Source organism: Tamandua tetradactyla, chromosome 24 (assembly GCF_023851605.1).
Source record: "Tamandua tetradactyla isolate mTamTet1 chromosome 24, mTamTet1.pri, whole genome shotgun sequence".
In the NCBI taxonomy this organism is placed as follows: Eukaryota; Metazoa; Chordata; class Mammalia; order Pilosa; family Myrmecophagidae; genus Tamandua; species Tamandua tetradactyla.
Genome location: NC_135350.1, coordinates 30894572 through 30918333, shown reverse-complemented (window position 1 = coordinate 30918333; position 23762 = coordinate 30894572). Strand labels below are relative to the sequence as shown.

At 37.9% G+C, this 23762-nt stretch overlaps 1 protein-coding gene across 12 annotated transcripts in view; it reads right to left on the bottom strand.

The window, feature by feature from the left end:
- The window catches only part of UNC5C (unc-5 netrin receptor C), a 381478-nt gene that overhangs the window by 76066 nt on the left and 281650 nt on the right, over window positions 1–23762 (bottom strand). For all 12 annotated transcript variants that reach the window (XM_077142813.1, XM_077142815.1, XM_077142826.1 and 9 more), the window contains one exon: window positions 2753–2933. In XM_077142813.1, coding sequence (XP_076998928.1) covers window positions 2753–2933 — 181 coding nt within the window. The remainder of the gene's footprint in view (window positions 1–2752; window positions 2934–23762) is intronic.

Genomic DNA, 23762 nt, shown 5'->3' with positions numbered 1-23762 from the left:
AAGTTTGATGAAGCTGTTGTGCATGTGATTATATACATAAGCTACTCACCTCTGGAGACTTCTCTCTAGAAAATACCTTGCTACAACTTAGTACGCCAATAAAATGGGCCTATGAAATTATTATAATTAATCAGTCGCTAACAAAAACTAATCACCTGTAATTAAAATATGGCACAACTAACATATAAATCAATGTCCTATTAGTAAAGAGGTATGTTAGCCATTCAAGAAATATAAACCTTGTATATGCACATCATTTTACCCAACATCTCCTTTTTAAAAACATTTAAAAAAAAAAGGCATAATCATGAGTGTGCGCTATATGCAGAAAAGGGCATTTTCACAACAGGTTTTATTTTTTAATAAAAAGATATGTAATTGGAAACAGTTATAATGTTCAAAGTGTGTTTGTTCATGGACTGTTCCTTAGGCAACCATTAAAGATGATGCTGAAGGTTATTTAACAATACATGGATAGTTCAAAAGTATGTATTAAGTAAAAATTGTTTTGCCTTTATTTTTAATCATAACTATGCTTAGAAAATTATAGTAGTGTACGCATCAAAGTGTTTTTTTTTTTAAAGAAAAACTATTTCTGGACGATAGGATGATAGTATAATATGTATTTTCTTTGTTTTTTTAATTCCCAAATTTTCTATAATACATATATATTTGCAATCTAAATGTGATTATTCACAAAAATAAACGTATAAAACAGACTCAAAATATAAAATACTAGTTAGATACGTGTTTTTCTGTGGATTTATAGTGAGCCCAACCTCTGAACCATAGACAATTTATTTATGAGGCCATGTAAAGCACAAGTGGATAGTTGATAGGTATTCAATTAGTGTTCCAAAAGCAACAGTGGATTAAAGGTTCAGAGGATTAAAAACCTTAATTTTCTCAACTTGAAAGCCCCAATATTGTAGAATTGTCACTATAAACTGCTTACTAGAAAACTGGCTAGCTGATATTTGAGGTTATAGTATACACATACTGCTCTACTAGGATTTCAATGAGATATGAATAATCATTAACTTCTACAGATAGAAAGGTCTTTGCTGTAGTCTTAGCCCCTCATTTTAGAAAGAAGGAAACAAGGGCTCAGAGAAGCCAGGTTGAGTGACTGATTAAGATCAGACAGTAGTAGAATAGTCCCAGAGCACAGAAATCCTGATGCCTAGTCCAATGCCATTTTCTTAAATTAAAATGCTTGTTACTTTTGTTTGATCCTTCCTAAAGATAATGTATGGGTTGCATTTATGAACACTCAAAGCATGCTATGCATAGGAGATGAGATTTGCATGTGTATTAAGCCTGTATATAATATATCTATATATAGTTCTGTCTTCATTAAGTATTTATGATTAGTGCATGCTGTGATTGTGCCCCATTTCTTCTTTGCATTTTAAATGTTGTTAATCAACCCATCCAGGCAGTTTAGAAAAAGACAAAAAGTATGAAGCATTTTATTGTGACTTTAGAAAGGCCATTGCTTACAATTCCACAAAGCTACTATCTTGACTAGGAAATTAAACCTCAGAGTAATCAGAGGATTAAAAAAATTGTATGCATCTATCTCGTGATTAAAATGACATTTTCAAAGCAACACTACATCCAGCCTTTGCTTCTGTTCTTATAACAGTGGTTTCTGTTCTTATAACGCTCTACATTGTGAGGACATCCATCCAAATGGTCATCTCCACAGGACATAAGGACCGTGAGTCACATGTCAGTGACCGTCCCACTTTCACTGTTGGACACTAAGGCCCCGGGAGGATCCTTTACACTGAAGTAGCGATGTAAAGCTTGGTTACATACTAGCATGGTGGGGAGACATGGGCATGTCACACAAGAGGTACCATAATCTCAAACTATTTCCAAGGGTTTCCTCTGAGACAATAACACACCATGGTATGAGCACCAACCATGTACCACCACTGAGACACATAAATAAACAGGCCAGTTGGCTTACAAAGGAGTTTAAAGCTCCTTTGGGAGATGAAACTACTCATGAAATGACTAGAAAACAACCAAGTGGGAAACTGTAGAGGGAGATAAAAGCATCACACACCCCGGCAAATACGGGTGTGAAGGTGTTTAGTATTCCTGGATACAAAGATAGAATTCAAGATGAGACAGATTAGTAAGGGCTAGTGGGGAGGCGGAGGCTTCTCAAAGAAGACCTTCAGTTGGACGTTGCCTCCTGGTTGGGATTAGGGCTGCTTGGTGACAGAAGCTCAGATCTTCACTCGGAGGCTGTTGATGGAGTGAGGAAAACAAGTTCTTGGAAATGAAAGCTGCTCTGAGAAATGCATTTGGGGACCCAGTCAGCTCCACCTTACCAGATGTTTTGCATCTGGTAATGAACCAAGGCCCACAGAAATCTCTGGAACTCAATCTAGAACTTGGCGGTACAGGTGGTGGAGGGGAGAAGCTTAGGGAAGCAGGGAACCTCGCTGGCCCTGGCAGCAACACTCAGGTAGGTTTGCATCACTTTCCTATAAGCTGACTGGCAAGGGCCAGTGATTTACAAGTCCAGTCTCAACGAGTATCAGGAAAGTAGTTCAACCTCACTCTCTGTGGGAGAGTCTGGCAGAGAGCAGCAATTGTACTGAAAAGGGGTCTCTAGCTTTGATATTTTAAAATTAAAATAATGACACTAAGGAGAAGCTGCAGTTTGACATACAGTAGATTGAGACCCCTTCAACCTGCTCTCCACTTCAAGATGATCAAAGCACCCACTCACCATAGACTATAACAGTTGCAGTTGTGCTTTTCCTCTTGGCAACAATGTTTTTGGCAACACAGGTATAATTTGCAGTGTCTGAGAGGCGGGCCTGCTTTATGATGAGGTTGTGATCAATAGTAATATAAAAATTCCGATCTTCAACGGGATCAATTACGTCTTCATTTTTCAACCATTCCACCTAAAGAGGCACAAGAAAAAAGGATTAAGTTTCCAATGTGGATCCCTAGGCGGCTGTCTGCCTGAACTCGTGTTTTGTAACGTATGTAACATTGCTGAACTCTGTGAACTTCTCCAAAGTGAGGGGAAGTAACTTTCCCAGGTCACATTAAGTATCACTCACCTGCCAAACATGCTGATTCTGTGTGAGCTACGTTATTCTCAAATGTCAATGAACCGATTGGGAAATAGTGTTCAAATTGTTTTCACTCTGCCCTGCAGGCAGGAACAGGGGAATGTGTACTGCCGTGTTCAGAACCCAATCAAAAGTAATAGGCTAAGTATTTCCAATGGAACTCAACTCTTTCGCTATTTGATTTGTTTACTCTTGGCAACTTACCTGCTGCTTTTCAGAAAAACATATATGGACTATAAAAAAGCTCAAAAGGCATCTTAGACATCATGTACCTCTCATAAAGCAACATTTGGATGATTTACATGCAGTCACGCTGAAACCATATGGATTAAATTTCCCTGAAAATGCACTTACTTTAAAATGTTGCAAAACACATATTTGGAGATGTATGTAAGCCAAAATATTTGAAAAAAAAAAAATTTTTCTACTAACTGCCAATTCACTCTGAATCCTTATTTGCCATATTCAAATTTCCCGCTTTGTATCTCACTAGCATTCAAATGTTTGGCTCATGGTTTGCTTCTATAGAACCTCACCTAAGAAATGACTGTTGTGAAATTATTGTTTATTCTATGTCAATAATATGGATTTATCAACAATGAAGTCATTGTTACAAAATAAAAGGAAGGAGGGCGGGCCGCGGTGGCTCAGCTGGCAAGAGTGCTTGCCTGCCATGCCGGAGGACCCCGGTTCGATTCCCGGCCCCAGCCCATGTAAAAAACAAACAAAATATAATAAAATAAGAAAATGTTTAAAGATGTTTCCCTTTCTTCCTCCCTTCCTTCCTTCTAAAAAAAAAAAAAATAAAAAAAAAAAAATAAAAGGAAGGAAACAAACCTATATAAACTGTCCTTAGGGAGTATAAATTATTTTTATCCTGTAAATTCATTTGTTTATATTTTTCTTTTGGTTTTCCATAAAGCAAAACAACATTGATATTTACCACATTGAAGTTCTCCCTTTGCATACAGCGTGGATGTGGATACAAGTAACCTTTAAGGGTACGGAGTCAATACTGTTGCCATTTTCATAATCTTAAAGACCTTCTCCAACACCACAAGAGGTCTGGAAATTAATCTCTAAATCTGTCAGTGCGCTTGAGGTTGCACAGTTCTGAATTATATCTAACACAGGGACTCTAAATTAATGCTTCCCTAATCCTTAGAAGAGTGGCCAAAATTTAAAGGGAAAAAATCAAAACCAACAATGATCCTAAAATAAAATATATGAGGATGTAGATAAGAGCAACTATTTGTAATGATGTAAATTCTGAAGTAGCCAAACATTCTTGATATTTGCTTTAATGGTAGTGAGGAAGAAAATGGACATGCATCTAAACCAGTGGTATTTTAAAATACACATTTTGTTTTCAAATACAGACTTCAATTCAGTCGGGGCCATGTCTGGATGTATCTAACCAGATACCCAGACTCATATGACCTTGATTTTCTCAAAGTTTGACCCCATGTTTAGCACTGTGTTCAAGCTGGAAGTGCAAGGGCAAAGATAGTAGAATTCATACTGTTAGAATTTTACTTGAGGATAACTGGAAATTGACATTAATATTTTCTAATCTGCTTTCTTTAGAACTTTATTTGAAGGTAATCAGAAGTTGCCAACCACCATTTTTAAAATCTGATTTCTTCCTAGGTTATCAATGTCCAAATTAAAGAAAGCTTCCTACAAGATACAGTTGGGCTCCACAGAGATTCTTTTGAATCCCTTTTAGTGCTTCTGTAAGCTCATCCCCAAGGTCAGTGTGTTTTTCCTTCAAGGATCCAAACCTGCTACTCTTCTTGTGAGGATAGCCTTTAGACTATTGGACTCTCTTTGTCAGAAGTGCCTGGGAATTCACAACTTTCCAGAGTAGCTCTTAGCCACTTAACTAGCGGGTGCTGAAGTATGCCTTGTGTCCAGTTCGGTTACAATTTGAGTTGCTACTCTCCAGAGATCCCCTGCAGAGAGCAGTCTGAAACTATCCTCTTTGAAAATTCTCCTGAAATTGCCTTCTTGCTTGGCTTTTTCTTTTCTGTTCTGCCTGCTCCACCCACTCACATGGCCCTCCAGGGAACACTTTTCCTTATAAACCACTTACAAATCTTTGTGTCATAGTTTGCTTCTGTGGAACCCGAACTAAATCACAACTGTTCAAAACTATTTTTCTTCTGTGTAAATGTATCAGTTTAACAACCTTGATGCTATCCTAACCATAAATGACACAAAGAGATCCCAAGGGACATTAAAAGCCACTTGTTTATTCAAAGAATTAAGTACGTGGAAGAAAGATAATCTCCACATTTGACAAAAGATTTAAGGAGAGTTATAGGCTATAGAAGTAAATGATCTTTGCTTTCTTATACAAAGCTCATCATTTTCCTTGGATGCCTCTCACCAATTTGGGACAGTGATTGTGATCTGAGCTCTCAGGAGTGCTGAGGAACCCCAGCAGTACTATGGAGAACCCCAGAGGGCTTCGTGGAGGAGGCGCTGCCCTCCTCTAACTCCTGCTTTAACTAGAGAAACTTTGCTTTTATTTGTTTTCTACCTAAGCCTTGCCTGTAAGCATTTGTTTGAAGAAAGGGATCAAGCTCAAAAATAGCTGAAGGAATAGAGAAATTCAAGGACTCCTCGTGTTTCTTGCAAGCCGTATAATCACAGCCTTACTACATCTCTATGCTGTGAAACCATCATCTCTACAAGAATCTCCGGACTTCCAACCACCCCTCACCTCTTCAATATAATCCCCCTTCTGCCCTGCACATCCCTAAATCCCATCCCTCCAAAGCTCCTGAAACTCTTCCATGATACATTGGAACACAGCAGTAAAATCCTTGAAAATTTCAACTTCGTCCTTCACTTTTTCTCCAAATAAAACCTAGCACTTCCTGGTGTTAGTATTTCTTCTTGAGTTCCCTGCAAGTGATGAATGATTGATCTCCAAAATCCAAATAACAATAGGCATGGGAATGGGCAAGTGTCCTCTTAGCTCTACATTGTCTATTCCAGACCACTTTCCCCAAATAACTCTGCTTGGAATCTCAGGTCATCAGAATAGATCACCCACTTTTTATATTTGGTGTAGTCACCTACTCAACTCTGTCTGTATCTCCCTTCTATCTAGCATATCTGTCATAATGTGGATGATGATTTTAATACATGCAAAGAAGACATCGACTATATCTTGGCCCCTCTGTTCTTTGTTCCACTCTTCTGCAAAAATCTTGGCCTCTACATACCTAACTCACTCACTCCTATAATGATACATTCTTGGCTTCAGGTTCTCAACCTTGGCTTCACATTAGAATAACCTTGGCTTTACATGATGTGATGGTTAGGTCCGTGTGTCAACTTGGCCAGGTGATGGTGCCCAGTTGTCTGGTCAAGCAAGCACTGACCTAATTGTTACTATAAGGACATTTCATGGCTGGATATTAAACCATAAGGCTGGTTTACTAAATCATCAGTCAGTGGATTGCATCTGTGGCTGATTATACAATCAACTCAGGGAGTGTCTTCTGCAGTGAGAGAATCCAATCACTTGGATTTAATCCAATCAACCTGAGACTTATAAGGGAGGAGAGAGAACTTTAATTTCTTCTTCAGCCAGCCAACCAGCCTCTCCCAGAGAGTTCATTAATGACCATCATCAGAGTTGTCAGCTAGAGACCAATGGAAATGGGACTCCTGCATCCCCACAGTTGAGTGAGAGACTTTCATAAAATCTCCTATTTATAGATATCTCCTGTTGGTTCTGTTTCTTTAGAAAACCCTGAATGGTACCCATGATAAATGGAAACATTTATAATACCGATGCTCAATCTAACCCAGAAAAACTCAATTATGTTCTCCCGTGCTCCCCACTGTGGTCCTGATCTACTGCTTGGGTTGAGGAGCACCACTCTAGACCTCTGCCTTTCAAAATGAGATCCCTGGTTCAGCAGCACCATTTCTATCAGCTAGATAGAAATTGAGACTGTTGGGTCCTGCCCAGCCTGGACTTACAGAGTCAAAATGCTCATTTTAATAAGAATTCCAGAGGGGTTATATGCACAACTAAAATGTTAAGACGCACCAGTCCAACTCTTTTTCCTTGCCTTTAATTGTAACTCCTCTAGATACTCAGTGTCAGCTGTCTTCTCTTTTTGACCATAGCCTGTCATTCCTGCTTATTCTGTCTAGTAGCACTCTCTCAGCAATCCTTCTCCAGGACCTACCATCGAATGATCTTCCCTTCTCCTCACATCACCTTTTTCTCTCTTTACCAAGTTAAATTTCAGCATCAAGAAATATGTTCCCTTGCATTATATCTTCGACTTCCTCATCCTTCTCTCACTTCCAGGCACTCACGTGGACACTATCCCGCCACACCACCTCCATGTCCTCGAAGTGGAGTATGGCTGTGCCAGCCGTGCTGATTGGGCTCCTTCTAAATTCACAATTAACAGAACCCAAGAGGGCTTTTAGTTCTGCTCAGAAAACAAACTATATTTTCATAGTCTATTCATTCTCTCATTCTCCTAGACAACTATTTCACACCTTCTCCTTGCTCTTTCAACACTACCTCCTCCTCCACCCTCACTTTCTTCTGAGGGCCAAGAATTCTACTTCTGAGAAAACTAACAAACCTGAGAGGTCTTCACATCTTCCATCTACCCACCCCAGTTCTGCATCCTCTCTTGTTTCTGGGTGAACTTTCTGAGCTCCTACCAAGGGTCTTCTCTGATTTCTACTTTGCTTTCTACTCACTCTCTCACTCATATTCAAGGGTAAATTCAAGCTAAAGCTCAAATATCATCCTCTCTCTCTCCTAAACCACTAAAAGTTCCCTCTATATTGACTCATTTCTATTAGCATAAAAACATGCTGTTATTTTCCACAACTGAAAATGAAAATCCTGCCCACCACATTTCTGCCTCTAGTCACCCCCAGATTTCTGTTTGCCTCCTCGAAATAGTTGTTTATACTGTCTCCAATTTTTGTCTTCTTAATCTCGACTGAACCTGTTCTAATCTGGCATTCACTTCCACCATATCATTGTAATTGTTCTTGTCAACATCACCAATTTCTTTCACTTCGCTAAATTTAATGGTGAAGTCTCAGTGCTCATCTTGTTTGCCTCATCAGAAGAATTTGCCCCAGTTGATCTCTGACTCCTCCTCGGTTGGTTTCTCTGGACACTACATATACACATGTGGTTTTCCTTCTACTCACCCCCCCCCCCCATAGCTTCCTTAGACTGATGTTTGTGCCCCCATGGCTCCGTCCTTGGACCTCATCATTTTCTTCTTTTTATATACATTCGCTTGCTTGGTGAGCTCATCTGGTCTCATGCAGCTGACTACTAAATTTATCTCCAGTCCAGAGCTTGCTCCTGCACTCCAGATTCACATATCCAAAGTGCCTCCTCTTTACTCTACTCGGTCATCTAATAATGACCTGCTGAACTTCCCCAAATCTGCTCCTCCCACAGTCTTCTACCTCAATTAATGCCAACTCCATCCTTCCAGTTTCTTAGACAAAAATACTCATACTTAGCATTGGCTTTTTTTTTTTTTTTTTAGAGCAACATATCCAGAATCTGACTACTTTTCCTCCCCAGACCATCACCCATTTCTTGGTCCAAGTCCCCATCATTTTTCTACTGGACTATTGGAACCGCTTTCTAACTGATCTTCTGCTTTTCTCTTTGCCTCTCAAGATTCTATTATCAACATGGTAATCAGAGTGATTCTTAAACCCTAAGTCATATTTTGCTACACCTTTATCTCAAACCCTCCAACGTCTATCTCTCTCAGTGTTAAAGCCAAAGTTCTTAAATGGCCCACATGGCTTGTTTGAAGCTACTATATACCCCAGAAAACCCAGGTCCTTTAATCCTCATTCAGTATTGTTGGATGGGACCTCTTTGATTGGGTGAGATCCTTTTATTATTTCCATGGAGATGTAACCCACTCAATTGTGGGTGGTAACATTTGATTAGATGGTTTCCATAGAGATGTGTCTCCACTCATTCAAGGTGGGGTTGTTTACTGGAGCTCTTTAATAGGGAACCATTTTGAAAAAAGCTTTACAACCACCAAAACCAACAGAGCCCATGCAGCCAGAGACCTTTGGAGCAGAAGGAAAATGCCCCAGGGGAAGCCTTATGAAATGAGGAGAGAAAGTTAGCAGACATCTCTATGTGCCCTCCCAGCTGAGAGAGAAACCATGAACTTCATCGGCCATTTCCTTGGAGTTAAGGTGTCTTTCCTCCATGCCTTAATTTGGACATTTTCATAGCCTTAGAACTGTAGACTTGCAACTTATTAAATTCCCTTTTTAAAAACCGTTCCAGTTCTGGTATTTGCATTCTGGCAGCTTTTACAAACTAGAACACCGTACTTCACTAGGACCCTTGACTTCTCAGACCTTACCCCTTCACTCGTCTTCTCTTTTACTTCTTTAGCACACAAGCCCCTTTGCTAGTCCTTGTGTGCATCTAGTGTGCTCCTGCCTAGGAATTTTGACTCTTCCTGTGCATATGCTTGGAATAATCTTTTCCCCATGTTTGGATGGTTCCCTGCCATCCTTCAGGTCTTTGCTTTGGTGTCACTTTTTTCAGTAAGTAATTTCCTTATCAACCAAGCTGTGAATCTCCCTCTGCTTATACTCTAGAACTATTACCTTCGTTCCTTTTATTTTCTCCATAGCATTCTCACCATTTCATATGCTCTGTATTGTACTTATTTATTGTTTTTTATTTGTTACCCTTTCCAGAATATCAGCTCTATAAGGCCAGGGGTTTTGACTTTTTTTAAAAATCACTGTTATATTCTCATAGCCTGGAACTGGCATACAATAAGTGCTTAATGAACATATGTTGAAGGTATGATTGAAAATAAGACATATAGTGGGGTCAAATTTGTTATCCACATGTTTAGATTTCTATAAAGATGATGCTTTGACTGTTGCCATTAATATTAAATATATTTAGGTAAGGGCTCTTTTAGACATTTTTCTACCTAAATTCCTTTAACTGTAGCTTTTGTTATTCTGTTGGGGATTAAGATCACAAATCTCCATTGCCTAAGGGGAAATTTTACAGAGCTGACCCTGCCTCCAAGTGGATTCATTGGAGAAATTATAAGCCTGAAGAAGGCCTCTAGAATTCTGTTGAAAGAGCTGAATGTTTCCCTGTACTTATGAATCTAAAGTGTCTCGTGGCCAGTACGTTCCAAGCATCTCTGGAAGTGGAATGCCCCCCTAGTTCACATTATACTTACATGTCTGCTGCAGAATTAAAAAAAAAAAAAAATAGAAAGAAAGATATTTCAATAATTATTTTAGAACTTCATTTAGTAACTCAGAATCTAGGTGGTCATAGTAGATCTCAGCCTAAAACATCAGTTCCCCCCAATTTTATTTTTCAATAAATCAAGAGCTAAGCATCTTGTTGATTTTGATTTCATTCCATAAACATTGGGCATCTATTCTGTGTTACGTACTTTGCCAAGTGCTGGGGATAAGGAGACACATAAGATAAGTGCCTGTAGTGGGAAGTCTCTAGATAAGACAAATCTCTAAACACATCATGACGAAAGAGTGTGATGAAGAAACAATGGAAATACGTGCAAGGATGGAGGTAAATTGAGGTCATATTATACACAGAAAGGATGTTTGAGGAGGAACTGAAAATAGTTTCTGGAAGATGAAAATAAACTTACTGGAGAGACAAAGAAGGGAAGTGGGTGTAGAGGGAGGACATTTCAGGAAGAGGAAACAGCATGTGCTTCGGCACAGGCTGTGAAGTCTCTTGTCTGAGTGCTATGCAGTCAGGTATTAGGAGAGCCAGGATGGAGGAGCTGGTGCTCATGAAATCATGGAGGGATTGGATGCTATGCTAACGCAGCCGGCCTTTACCTATAGTTACTGCAATCCAGTGAACAGTTTGAAAGGAAAGAGACACAATGACACTTTGACACAAAGAACAATGCTTTAGGGGGCAGTGTGGATTAGAAAGGAAGTATAGAATCCTGCTTTACTGCAGGTGAAAATCCACTAAGAGTGAACTAAGGGCATGGCCATGGGCTGGGGAGAAAAGAATGGATCCACAAAGCAATTTGAAGGGACAAGGAGCAGGGCAAAAGAGCTGTCTGTTGAAAGGGGAATGCAAAAGGGATTTGCCTCTGACTTCTAGTTTGGGAACCTGTGTGTGCATCAGGAATACAAGAGACAGAAGAGATTTGAGGGCCAGAAAGTACAATGGTTTTTAAATTGGCTGATTTTATGAGGAATCCAGGTAGCATAGTATTTTTTTTTTTTGACAGTGGTTAAATTCGCCAAAATTTCCATGTTGTCTATGGGCAGAATGTACTTTACTTTTTCTCTTAAAAGTCTTGAAAGTTCTAAAGAAAACTACTTTTGCTTTTCTTATTTCTGTTCTCTCTTAGTGCTAAGAGCTGAACAGAGATAGATATTGATAAAAAGCGTATTTGCAGGGCCAGTGTAGCTAAAACCATATTTATCTCCATTTTGACTTAGATAAAAAATGACAAAACATTAATTGAAAGTTTAGGGAGAAGATGCATGGGAGACAAAACAGTATGTAAGAAGAATTCAGTTTATCATACAAGGAGTTGTCTGAATGAGCAAGAGAAATCAATATAAGAGCCATAACATAAGCTCTTTTTAAAATATCCTTTTTTTTTTTTTTGGTAGTGTCTCTATGCAATTGAAGTAATTTCACAGTGCTTCTCCTTCCATAAATTGTACAAAAAATCCCAAAAGACAATACAATTTTTTGTGCTAAAAATATTCTGGCATTAAAATAATAAGGAATAAAAATATTGTTGCAATGCTATTTATTTGTGAGTCATTCTTGAGTAATCAGGAGTCAATACTCTGGTCTGGCCCCTGAATTCTGTTTGTATTTTGTTCATTTCAGTGCTTGGCATTGATTTTACCCAGAGACTCTGCTCTGCCCCACCGCCCTTACCCCCTCTTAAACTGTTTGATTTATATAAGGGAGAGGTCTTTTTGAGTTAGAATTTATTTTTAGTTATGTATAAAACATTCAAGAAGAAAGAAAAATAGGTTGAAGTTCAGAAAACAATAAAAGGCTTCGACCATAAACCATGACTTGTTGTCATGGTTGCGGTGCTGCAAAGTACTGTTCAGTCTCTTCTTGTGGCTGAGGAAATGCAGCCTTCTCAATAATTAAGGGTCACATTTGAAATAATTTTTCAAGTTTTTGTAAAGGTGTGATTTTATTAACAGGTAATAAAAGTATCTACAAGACAATGGTAAGATGACCTATTTGCATATTCTGTTGTTCTGTTTGGCCTTTATTCATCCCTATTGTGTGCAACTGAAATCTTACTTTAAGGAGTGGCTCCCAATGCATCTGCTAAGAGGGCAGCTCTGGAGCCAGACTGCCTGGTTCAAAACATGGAGCTCTGCCATTTCTGGGCTAATGTTTGTGCCTCTCATGGATACGTTTTTATCCTCTAAGCAGCCCAGGGTTCTCATTTATAAAATGATGATAATTCTAGAAGCCATTCCAGAAGGTTTTTAAGGATCGAATGAGTTAACACAGAATAAACTTCGTGCCTTGCATGCAGTAATTATTCTAAAACTACTATTGATATTAGATTAGAGGTACACCACAAGGACGTGTGACAAATCGCAAACAACTCCGAAAAGTAAAAGAGAAATGGTATGACTCTAAAAACAAGAAAATATACCTTAATGTCTGAGTATCTTCAGCTTTTACTGATAAAATCCATTCACTATTAGATGAAAACTCTTTAAGATTGTACCAGGAATATAAATGATTATGTACTGAATTGACCAATGTAGTTCATACGTTGAACTTGAATACATATTTCCATTTAAACTTTGTGAATCCATTATTCTAGAAATGTCATTTCTTTACATTTGCTTTACAGACATTATAACATGGCATTTTAATCAGTCTGTTTAAATATTATTTTCTAATTCTTTTGGGCTATAAGCAAATCATCACATTACATGACTTTTTTGAAAGTAACAAATAGAATAATATTCAATCAAATAGAGTTTGTCAAAGTTCATCTGAGAAATCTTTATTATTGTACTTGGTGATAAAGCATAAATGACAGGTAATCTATGCATTACTAATATTTTTATGTAGACCTAGACTATCCACATTTTCATAGTTTTTATTTTACCTTTATGATTATGCTGGTCTGAAACTGTTGTGTACCCCAGAAAAGCCATGTTCTTTAATCCTCACTCAGTACTGCTGGGTGGGAGCTTTTTGACTAAGTAGTCTACATTGAGATGTGACTCACCCAATTGTGGGTGAGACCTTTTAATTAGGTAGTTACAATGGAGATGTGTCTCCACCCATTCAAGGTGGAATTGCTTACTGGAGTCCTTTTAGAGGGAACCATTTTTGGAAAGAACTTCAGATCCCACACAGCCACAGATTTTTGGAGATGCAAAAAGAAAATGCCCCTGGAGAACCTGTTTGAAGAATCCGGGAGAGAAAGCTAGAAGCTTTCTTGAGTCAAGGTGTCTTTCCATGGATGCCTTGGTTTGGACATTTTCATAGCCTTAGAACTGTACACTTGCAACTTAGTAAATCCTGTTTTTAAAAGCCAAGTCATTTATGGTATATTGCATTCCAGCAGCTTTAACAAACTAAAACAATGAGTTTTCTAGTTCTTTTGTCCTGTCATTCAAGTTAGTCCTCATCACTTGTTCTTTTTTTATTTTTGTCACTTGTTCTTTTAATAGCATCAATTTCTATCCCTCTCCCCACCCTTTATAAAGACACACATACTAATAAGTTTTAAACCTTTTACCCAAGCCCCCAAGAGATGGAATTTCCTTCTAGCCACCTTTGCTGTTCCCACTGCCCCCAGGTTCATGGAGTGTTTCTGCCTGAGCTGTCTTCTCTGCTTCACCTTCTCCCAACACAGTCAGGATGCCGGGGCAGATTCACTGGTCTAATCGGAAAGAAGGGGTGGAAATTATAGACCACATTCTATGGTTCTAGGCTAATTGCCATTCCTTGAGGAGGGCGAGGTGTTGGACATAACATTAAGAGAGAAAAGGGCACTTTGTATCACCAAATGCAAATCATGACCTAGTTTTACGGAGAAAAGGGAGTTGCAAAAGCAGAACATTTTCCCTATGCTGAAATTGGAAGGGCAGAGGAGGTGGTAGGAGGGATCGACTGCACTGGCAGACAGTGAAAGGTGAAAAAGGTGGAGACATATAAGCTTGTATCAAGCATTCCAGGTACCTTGCTAGTCACTTTACATTTATGATCTCTATTCCTCACAGCAGTTCTGTGAGAGCCATTTTTCAGTTGAGAAAACCAAGGCTTTCAAAGCTCACGAAAGAGCAGAGATCAGAATTCAGGACTGCCCCTCTATGCTCTTCTTTGCCTACCATGCAATGAACTGGGAGCAAGTAACTAGAGTACTATGGACTTAAGCGCTGATGGATCTGGGCTCTGAATCATGAGATGGTAGTTGAAAAAAAACTGGGAAACCAAATACCTTTTAGCCACTCTGGGACATGGGCTTGGGCGAGCCTCAGGCTGGTGCTCCTGGGGATATCAGTAAGATCTCTAGGTAGGAGCCACTGGGCCTACCCTTCTTTTTTCACCACTATTCTGGTCACTCCATAGGAGCCACACAGGTTTACTTTGAGATCACTAGGACTGATGCACTTTGATTTCTTAGACTTCAGGAAAGTCTCCTTGCTCTCCACAATTGCTCCTTCACTTGACTGACAGTAACCTTTCAGGTCTTTAAGAGGAACTAACTTTTAATTTCATGATTGGAAAGTTTTCTTCACATGCAAATGACCTGAAGAAATAACATTTTAAACTAAACCATAAAAAGTATTATAAGAATAGCATACAAATGACTAAGGGGAACTTTCTGTTTAGATAAGGAAGAATTCAAAGGTGTTAGGGTTTCAAAGTAGAATTCAAGTGCCCAGTGGTATACAACGTTTCTAAAGGAGAAAACAAGTGACATTATTTGAAGAAGGTCAGTATTTATACCTTTAACTTTCACATGTACTCCTTCCTAAGATTAATTGCCCTGAGAACTTGCCATTCTGATTTTCAAAAGAAAGGCATCTCTTGCATCCCATTCTTACCATGGTACATTGCCTCAGGGTATAAAATCTCCGGGACACCAAACAAGGGGATAATTTGAAATATTACTGTGTCAGTTGAGAAAGTAAAGGACTGTAATGACTGGAGAGCAAATCTTTCTGCAAGTTAGGTGCCTTACAATTCTCTGCTCTTATCAAAATTGAAGGAAGAACTAAAATGCCTGCCAATGGATCACTGAACATAAATTTTGAAGATAGGTGACCATGATTTTGGCACATAACTCTCAAGGGGCTCAAAGAGTTGAGGGACATAGTTATAATATAACTCCATCTATTCCTATTTATTTATATATGATGGGAAGATTAGCAGTATTTGATTCATTTATAAGTGACTGAAATGAAATTGATTTTAACCTGCTTCATTTTACCATTAAGTAGCATTCAAACATGGCTAAACAAACCAACTGACAGTGGAGGTAGGATGGCAACCCATTTCTCCCACTAAAAGAAGCATTGGCAATAAAAATTCAGCCTCTACTATAAATAAGTGTTTTTAAACATTTGCAGTATATTTACATTGTTTAGACAAATCATGCACTAATAATAACTACTGTACTGACAACGAAATCCTGAAGATAATGGTTAGATTCTTACGGGGGCAGGAAATAAAATTTACAGGTGTAGACGTATTACAGAAAAACATGGGGTATGATGCTCATAAAAATATTTATGCATAAAATGTGCTATTATTAGGACAAAAAGCAGTGGGGGAAGTGGTACAGAAATACAAGTTAAAACTGAAAAAGCAGCCCAGTGTATTTTTCTATTAAAAGAAGAGTTTATTCTCATATTCTGTCGATGAATGTTGTTGGATAAGAAAACATTACAGTGTTTTTTACTCCAATGGATAATTTTAAGTCATCTAAGAGTTTTATTTAAAGTTGCAAAATATTTATAACATACCCAGACATGATATCTTTTCGCACTATTTAATTTTTATGATAAAAAATGTAGATATCAACTTAAAATGTGGAAGGAGAGCTATATTTTGTTAAAAAGTTTTAGGGATTTGCCAGCAAGATTTGAAGACCACTAGATGAAAGCATGGAAGGATAGTGGTTCTGTGATCAAGAAGGGAAATCTACCAGGGGAGGGTGAGGGAGGGCAATAAGAACTAAGAGCAAACAACAGAGTCATAGAAGTGAGAGTTGGAGACTTGCAAATGGAACCCACCAAAGATTTCTCCTGAATGCTTCTGCAGTTAAGTATATCTCTCCCCTCATAAGGAAGACCAAAGAGTGCTGCCAAAAGCCACTTGAACCTGACGTTTAAATGTCCAGAGTTAAGAGCCAGCTCCCCCATTCACTGATTCTGTGATCTTGAGGAAGTTATATATCATCATGAATCTTAATTATTGCTCACCTCTAAAATGAGAACAATGATAGTGCCTCTGGTTGTCTGAAGCTGTATATACTCCAGAAAAATATGTTATGTTCTTAAGCAAAATCCATTCCTGTGGGTCTCCTGTAAGGAGAACCTTTGCAAGAGGTTACTTCCATCAAACTGTGGCCCAGAATGAGTTATTATCCAACACTGGAATACTTCCCAACTGGAATGAAATTCAGACAGGGAGAGAGAGTCATGGGAAGTAAAGACTCGAAAGTTCAATGGAATGCTGTAGAGAACTGAGAGGCCAGGAGATGCTGCCACGTGCATTGCCATGTGGCAGAAGAGTCAAGAAAAACAGGTTGCCAGCAGCTAGCACCAGAATGTCTCAGTTTTTGAAGAGAAAGCATCACTTCGATGGTGTCTTGACTTGGATTTTTTTCCTGGCCTCAAAACTGTGAGGTCACTAAATTTCCATCATTTAAACATCCCTTTGCATGATGTTTGCTTGAGCAGTCAAGGAAATTAAAACACTGCTTTAATTCCCTCATAAGATTCCTGTGAGATATGAACAACATAATGTATATGAAAGTAAGTATACGATGTTTTTGCTTATTGCTATACAACTTTAACTAAGAACTAAGTGTTATATTATGATTATTCTTTCACAGAATAAATAATTTATTCCAGGACTTTAAGTTAATGTCTTTACTAATTTGAATGACTTTTATAAAGTAAGACTTAATTTCAATAATCAGAGAAGCATTATATCTGGCATAAAATAAAAGACATCAAAAGTATTTGTAATGGGCAAATGTTGACCTAGCATTCCCATTCAATTCTGTTCTAAGGACACCTTCTATTTACACATGCCCAGATGCTATGATTCATCTGTGTTAAATCTAATTGGACACCGTGGTTTGTTATTTTCTTAGACAACCTGCTTTGTGGAAAGTATATTGAGCAACATGATATGATCCTGTAAAGGACAATCTTTACATTGTGAGTCTTTGTTAGCTATGTTCAAATTTAATCAAAGAAAGGCAAACAAAAATAAGGTCACCCTACTCTAGGTGGAAAGTATTTGAAAATAAAAAGAAGAGAGAAAGTTTATCTGAAAGACATAAACTTGGAGGTGTTTGTACCACTCCAAAGGCCATTCTCAGGCATGGTCATCACTTGAAGAACGAAGAACTCTGCATTGCTGAAATATTGCACTCAGACATTGCACTCATCCGTTGCTTCTTCCCCCTTTGTGGATTTTTGAGGGCCAGGGCCATCAACAAACTGCTCAATATTTTTTGTGACCTTCCTTAATCTAAGCAGGTGACAAAAGTCTTTCCTTTGACCAAAATACACGCATTTCTCCCCAAACTCTTCCTTTCTCTTGAGTTGCTAGTTAACCCCAAATATATCCGTCTCCTGCATCTTAAAAACAAACCAATAACAAAATGACCCTTTGACCTGACATTCTTTCTCAGCTATACCTCAGAATTTCCTTTCTCTTAGTGGCTAAACTGCTTGAAAAGTAGACTATTCACAGTGTCCACCTATTCAGTTGGCCATTCACTCTTCAACTTAACTGCTATCTGGATTCAACACTCTACTGAAACTTCACTCTCAAGGGTAATCAATGGCCTCAATAGTTGCCAAATCCAATGGCATCTTTTCTCAACTGACCTCTCTATAGAAAATAATTCTGTTCACTAAACAAAAAAACCCTCTGCTGCTTTTCTTGACACTTGATTACTGTTCGTTCTCAAGCTTCTTTCAATGGTCCCCTTAATTTCATCCACTGTTTTCATATAGTATTTTTCAGTGGCCTCTCTTGCATCCCCCACCCCCTTTTAATTTTATATCTTTGGTTCTCAATTTTCACGGTTCATCAAAATACTTGGAGAGCTCTTAAGGTCAACTCCTGTGTGGGTGTGACCTGCAGAGGTTCTGATTTAACTGGGCTTAAAAGCACCTGGGCATCCAGGTTTTTAAAAGGACTCAGTGGGATGCTTATGTGCAGCCATGTTTGAGAACAACTGTTCTGTATGCATTGTCTGGGTGATCTCATTCACTCCCATGGCTAATAACTGAAAACTTGAACTTTAGCCCCAATATTTGTTAAACTCCATACATATTTCCTATGGCTTTCTTAAAAAATTCCAACGGGATGCTCAACAAAACATGAAAAGCATAAGAGGTGTTGCACTTCTGTCCATACCTCCTCAGATCAGTCATCTCTCTTCTTTTTTTTTTTTTTCTTTTCTTTTTATTTTTTTTTATTAACGGAAAGAAAAAAAAAAGAAATTAACACAACATTTAGAAATCATACCATTCTACATATGCACTCAGTAATTCTTAACATCATCACATAGATGCATGATCATTGTTTCTTAGTACATTTGCATCGGTTTAGAGGAACTAGCAACACAACAGAAAAAGATATAAAATGTTAATATAAAGAAAAGAAATAAAAGTAGTAGTAATAGTAAAAAACAACAACAACAAACAAACCAACAAGCAAACAAAAACAAAAAAACCCCTATAGCTCAGATGCAGCTTCATTCAGTATTTTAACATGATTACTTTACAATTAGGTATTATTGTGCTGTCCATTTTTGAGTTTTTGTATCTAGTCCTGTTGCACAGTCTGTATCCCTTCAGCTTCAATTACCCATTGTCTTACCCTGTTTCTAACTCCTGCTGAACTCTGTTACCAATGACATATTTCAAGTTTATTCTCGAATGTCCGTTCACATCAGTGGGACCATACAGTATTTGTCCTTTAGTTTTTGGCTGGATTCACTCAGCATAATATTCTCTAGGTCCATCCATGTTATTACATGGTTCATAAGTTTATCTTGTCTTAAAGCTGCATAATATTCCATCGTATGTATATACCACAGTTTGTTTAGCCACTCTTCTGTTGATGGAGATTTTGGCTGTTTCCATCTCTTTGCAATTGTAAATAACGCTGCTATAAACATTGGTGTGCAAATGTCCGTTTGTGTCTTTGCCCTTAAGTCCTTTGAGTAGATACCTAGCAATGGTATTGCTGGGTCATATGGCAATTCTATATTCAGCTTTTTGAGGAACCGCCAAACTGCTTTCCACAGTGGTTGCACCCTTTGACATTCCCACCAACAGTGGATAAGTGTGCCTCTTTCTCCGCATCCTCTCCAGCACTTGTCATTTTCTGTTTTGTTGATAATGGCCATTCTGGTGGGTGTGAGATGATATCTCATTGTGGTTTTGATTTGCATTTCTCTAATGGCCAGGGACATTGAGCATCTCTTCATGTGCCTCTTGGCCATCCGTATTTCTTCTTCTGGTAGGTGTCTGTTTAAGTCTTTTTCCCATTTTGTAATTGGGTTGGCTGTCTTTTTGTTGTTGAGTTGAATAATCTCTTTATAAATTCTGGATACTAGACCTTTATCTGATATGTCGTTTCCAAATATTGTCTCCCATTGTGTAGGCTGTCTTTCTACTTTCTTGATGAAGTTCTCTGATGCACAAAAGTGTTTAATTTTGAGGAGCTCCCATTTATTTATTTCCTTCTTCAGTGTTCTTGCTTTAGGTTTAAGGTCCATAAAACCACCTCCAGTTGTAAGATCCATAAGATATCTCCCAACATTTTCCTCTATCTGTTTTATGGTCTTAGACCTAATGTTTAGATCTTTGATCCATTTTGAGTTAACTTTTGTATAGGGTGTGAGAGATGGGTCTTTTTTCATTCTTTTGCATATGGATATCCAGTTCTCTAGGCACCATTTATTGAAGAGACTGCTCAGTCCCAGGTGAGTTGGCTTGACTGCCTTATCAAAGATCAAATGTCCATAGATGAGAGGGTCTATATCTGAGCACTCTATTCGATTCCATTGGTCGATATATCTATCTTTATGCCAATACCATGCTGTTTTGACCACTGTGGCTTCATAATATGCCTTAAAGTCAGGCAGCGCGAGACCTCCAGCTTCATTTCTTTTCCTCAAGATGTTTTTAGCAATTCGGGGCACCCTGCCCTTCCAGATAAATTTGCTTATTGGTTTTTCTATTTCTGAAAAATAAGTGGTTGGGATTTTGATTGGTATTGCATTGAATCTGTAAATCAATTTAGGTAGGATTGACATCTTAACTATATTTAGTCTTCCAATCCATGAACACGGTATGCCCTTCCATCTATTTAGGTCTTCTGTGATTTCTTTTAGCAGTTTTTTGTAGTTTTCTTTATATAGGTTTTTTGTCTCTTTGGTTAAATTTATTCCTAGGTATTTTATTCTTTTAGTTGCGATTGTAAATGGGATTCGTTTCTTGATTTCCGCCTCAGCTTGTTCATTACTAGTGTATAGAAAAGCTACAGATTTTTGAATGTTGATCTTGTAGCCTGCTACTTTGCTGTACTCATTTATTAGCTCTAGTAATTTTGTTGTGGATTTTTCTGGGTTTTCTACATATAGTATCATATCGTCTGCAAACAGTGATAGTTTTACTTCTTCCTTTCCAATTTTGATGCCTTGTATTTCTTTTTCTTGCCTAATTGCTCTGCAGTCATCTCTCTTTAAACGCGGTCTTTTATTTATTTTTATCAGTCTTAACTAATGGAGTCATTATTTCCCCATTCCAAAACTAAAAACTTATAGCAATCCTTGCACCTCCCTCCAAAACCATTCCATTATAGATTCTACATCAAATATTCCTCAAACCTGACTGCCTTTTTCTAGTCCCACTATCACTATGTGGTAATATCTTTATTTTTTTCTTTTTGCATGGGCAGGTACTGGGAATCGAGCCAGGGTCTCCAGCATGGCAGGCGAGAACTCTGCCACTGCGCCACCATTGCCCACCCTATGTGATAATATTTTAATTCAAACCATTCTCTCTCAAATTAAATCCAAAAGCAATAATACCAACAAATTGTTTCCCAGTTAAAATTCAAATGTCTTGATGTGCCATATGAAACCTCCTGCAAACTATCCCCAATTATTGCTCTATCTTTACCTTGAAACTTTAATCCCACTCTCTAAGTGTATTGAACTCCCTGTTCCATCAGCATTTTTCAGTCATTAACTTGGCCACTCATATATTTGCATTTCCTTCTCATTCTACCCAGAATGCCTTTCTCTTTCTTTTTTCGCTTGCAGAATTCCACTCATTCTTCCAAATTCATCTCAGGAGATATTTACTTTTTGAAATCTTAATTCTTGTCTCTCCTAAGCAGGAGAAATTTTTCCAGAGACGAAAACATAGGCATGTGTTCCTCTGATGTGCAGCTTTAACACTCTTTTCAAACCACTTATTAATACTGTACTGTTATAAATTGTTTCAAATTTGTGGACTCCCACCTTGGAAGCACTTTGAGAGCATGGCCTACGCTTTGCATCCCAGCCTTCCTACTTATTGAATTTGCAGCCTTGTGCAACTATAAGCTCTCAAATCACAATCTACACCTGCACAATGGGAATGATCATCCCTCTTGGGGTTGTAGGATGATTAAATGAGCTATGGAAAGGAAAGTACCTGGAATTAGGAAGTGGTCAATACATTTAATTGCCTCATAATTGCCTCTTACCTAATGCTAACCTTACCCAAACCAACGCTATCATCTATGCATAAGTACATTTTAAGGGTTCAGTATCCCTTAATGTCTTCATTAAAAAATACCTATAGGTTATCTCATAATACCAATCAGGAAAAAAAAAAACTGGGAAAAATCTGACTTTCAATTTAGCACTGAACGGAACTATTCATGTTGGTTTATGAGTCTTCATTCACAAGAGTTTTCCTGTGAGGAGAAGTTCTCCATTTTTTTATAGCCTCAATCCCTTCTAGTGCATGTACCAGAAGAGATGTCACATTTCTAGCCTCCCCATATGAGGACTGGTTCCCAGATACTGTAGTAGAAAGATAAGATGTTTAGAAATCCTTCCAACAATTATATTGTATGGTTCTATTGACACCTGTGGTCTGGCACAGAGTTTTCAAAGCACTACATGACTGTCAATGAAGATGAGTGGGTCCCAATTTGATTATAAGTTTTAGGACTGGAGCACATTGACCCTCTGTTGTGTGGTGCCAGAAAAAAGTGTAAAACTGCTACCGATACTTGTAAGTGCTGTGATTTAAGGATCAACGTTTTTATGGCTCCTAGATGCATGGTTTTATAGTTTTACAGTTACTGGTATTTTATAAAATTCAGAACTATTGGGCATGTAAGTGCTGTCAGGGCAGGAGAAGTTTTGCAGCAAAACATGAAGATCATTTTTCAATGGCTCAGGCTTCTATAACTTCTTATGAGAAGCAACTCCAATATTGAACAACCATAGTGTTAAAAAATCTCCGTTATCTCTTCCCTAAATAATTTATTTTTCTGTTTAAATTTATACTTTGATATATATTGTCAACAACAACAGAGACAAATGGATTAATATTTCCTATGGATTATCCATTTATAGTTTACAATTAAATGTGGGATAAATTATAATCCTCAATTTAATTTTGACTTCCTATACTAATTTTCTCACCTCTGTTTACTCTCTTCCCATCTTTCTAATTAGGCTTCATGAAAGCTAGGTTAAGACAGATTCCAAAATTTCCAATTGTGTTCTCATAGTAAGAGTATAAAAAGTGGTATCTCATTAGGTAGAGGCAGTCATTTCCCTAACATCACTTATCCCCAGTAATTACTTCATGTTTTCCTATTAACATTGCTTTAAAATAACTCTATTTTCATGTTTTACTATTAAAAAATAAAAGACAAACATTTTTGGGTAGAGTCATGTAAAAAAAAATCAATTATGTCCTTCTTGATGGCTCAGCCATCTCAACTCCCTGGGCCAAGTGAATGCATCCCAGGATATTCATATATTAGCGGTTTTTGAGAATACCTGGCACTAGAATTGGCAATCACTACTATTTTCAAATACATTAAATTCTGCTGTGAATTGTTCTTTTTTTTTTTTGATCAAAATCAGCATCACAGTAAGAAAATAATTTATAATCTGAGATTCCTGTCTTATTTTCTGACCAACTCTTTATGCATTAAAAAAAGATGAATATATAAGGCACTTTTTGACTACCTTCAAGGGGACTAAAGTTTCAATGTTTTAAGGTTCTCCTTGCTGTTAGAATCAGCACAAGGGAACAGGTGTGACTTTATCTTGAGCTAATTTGGCTCCAGAA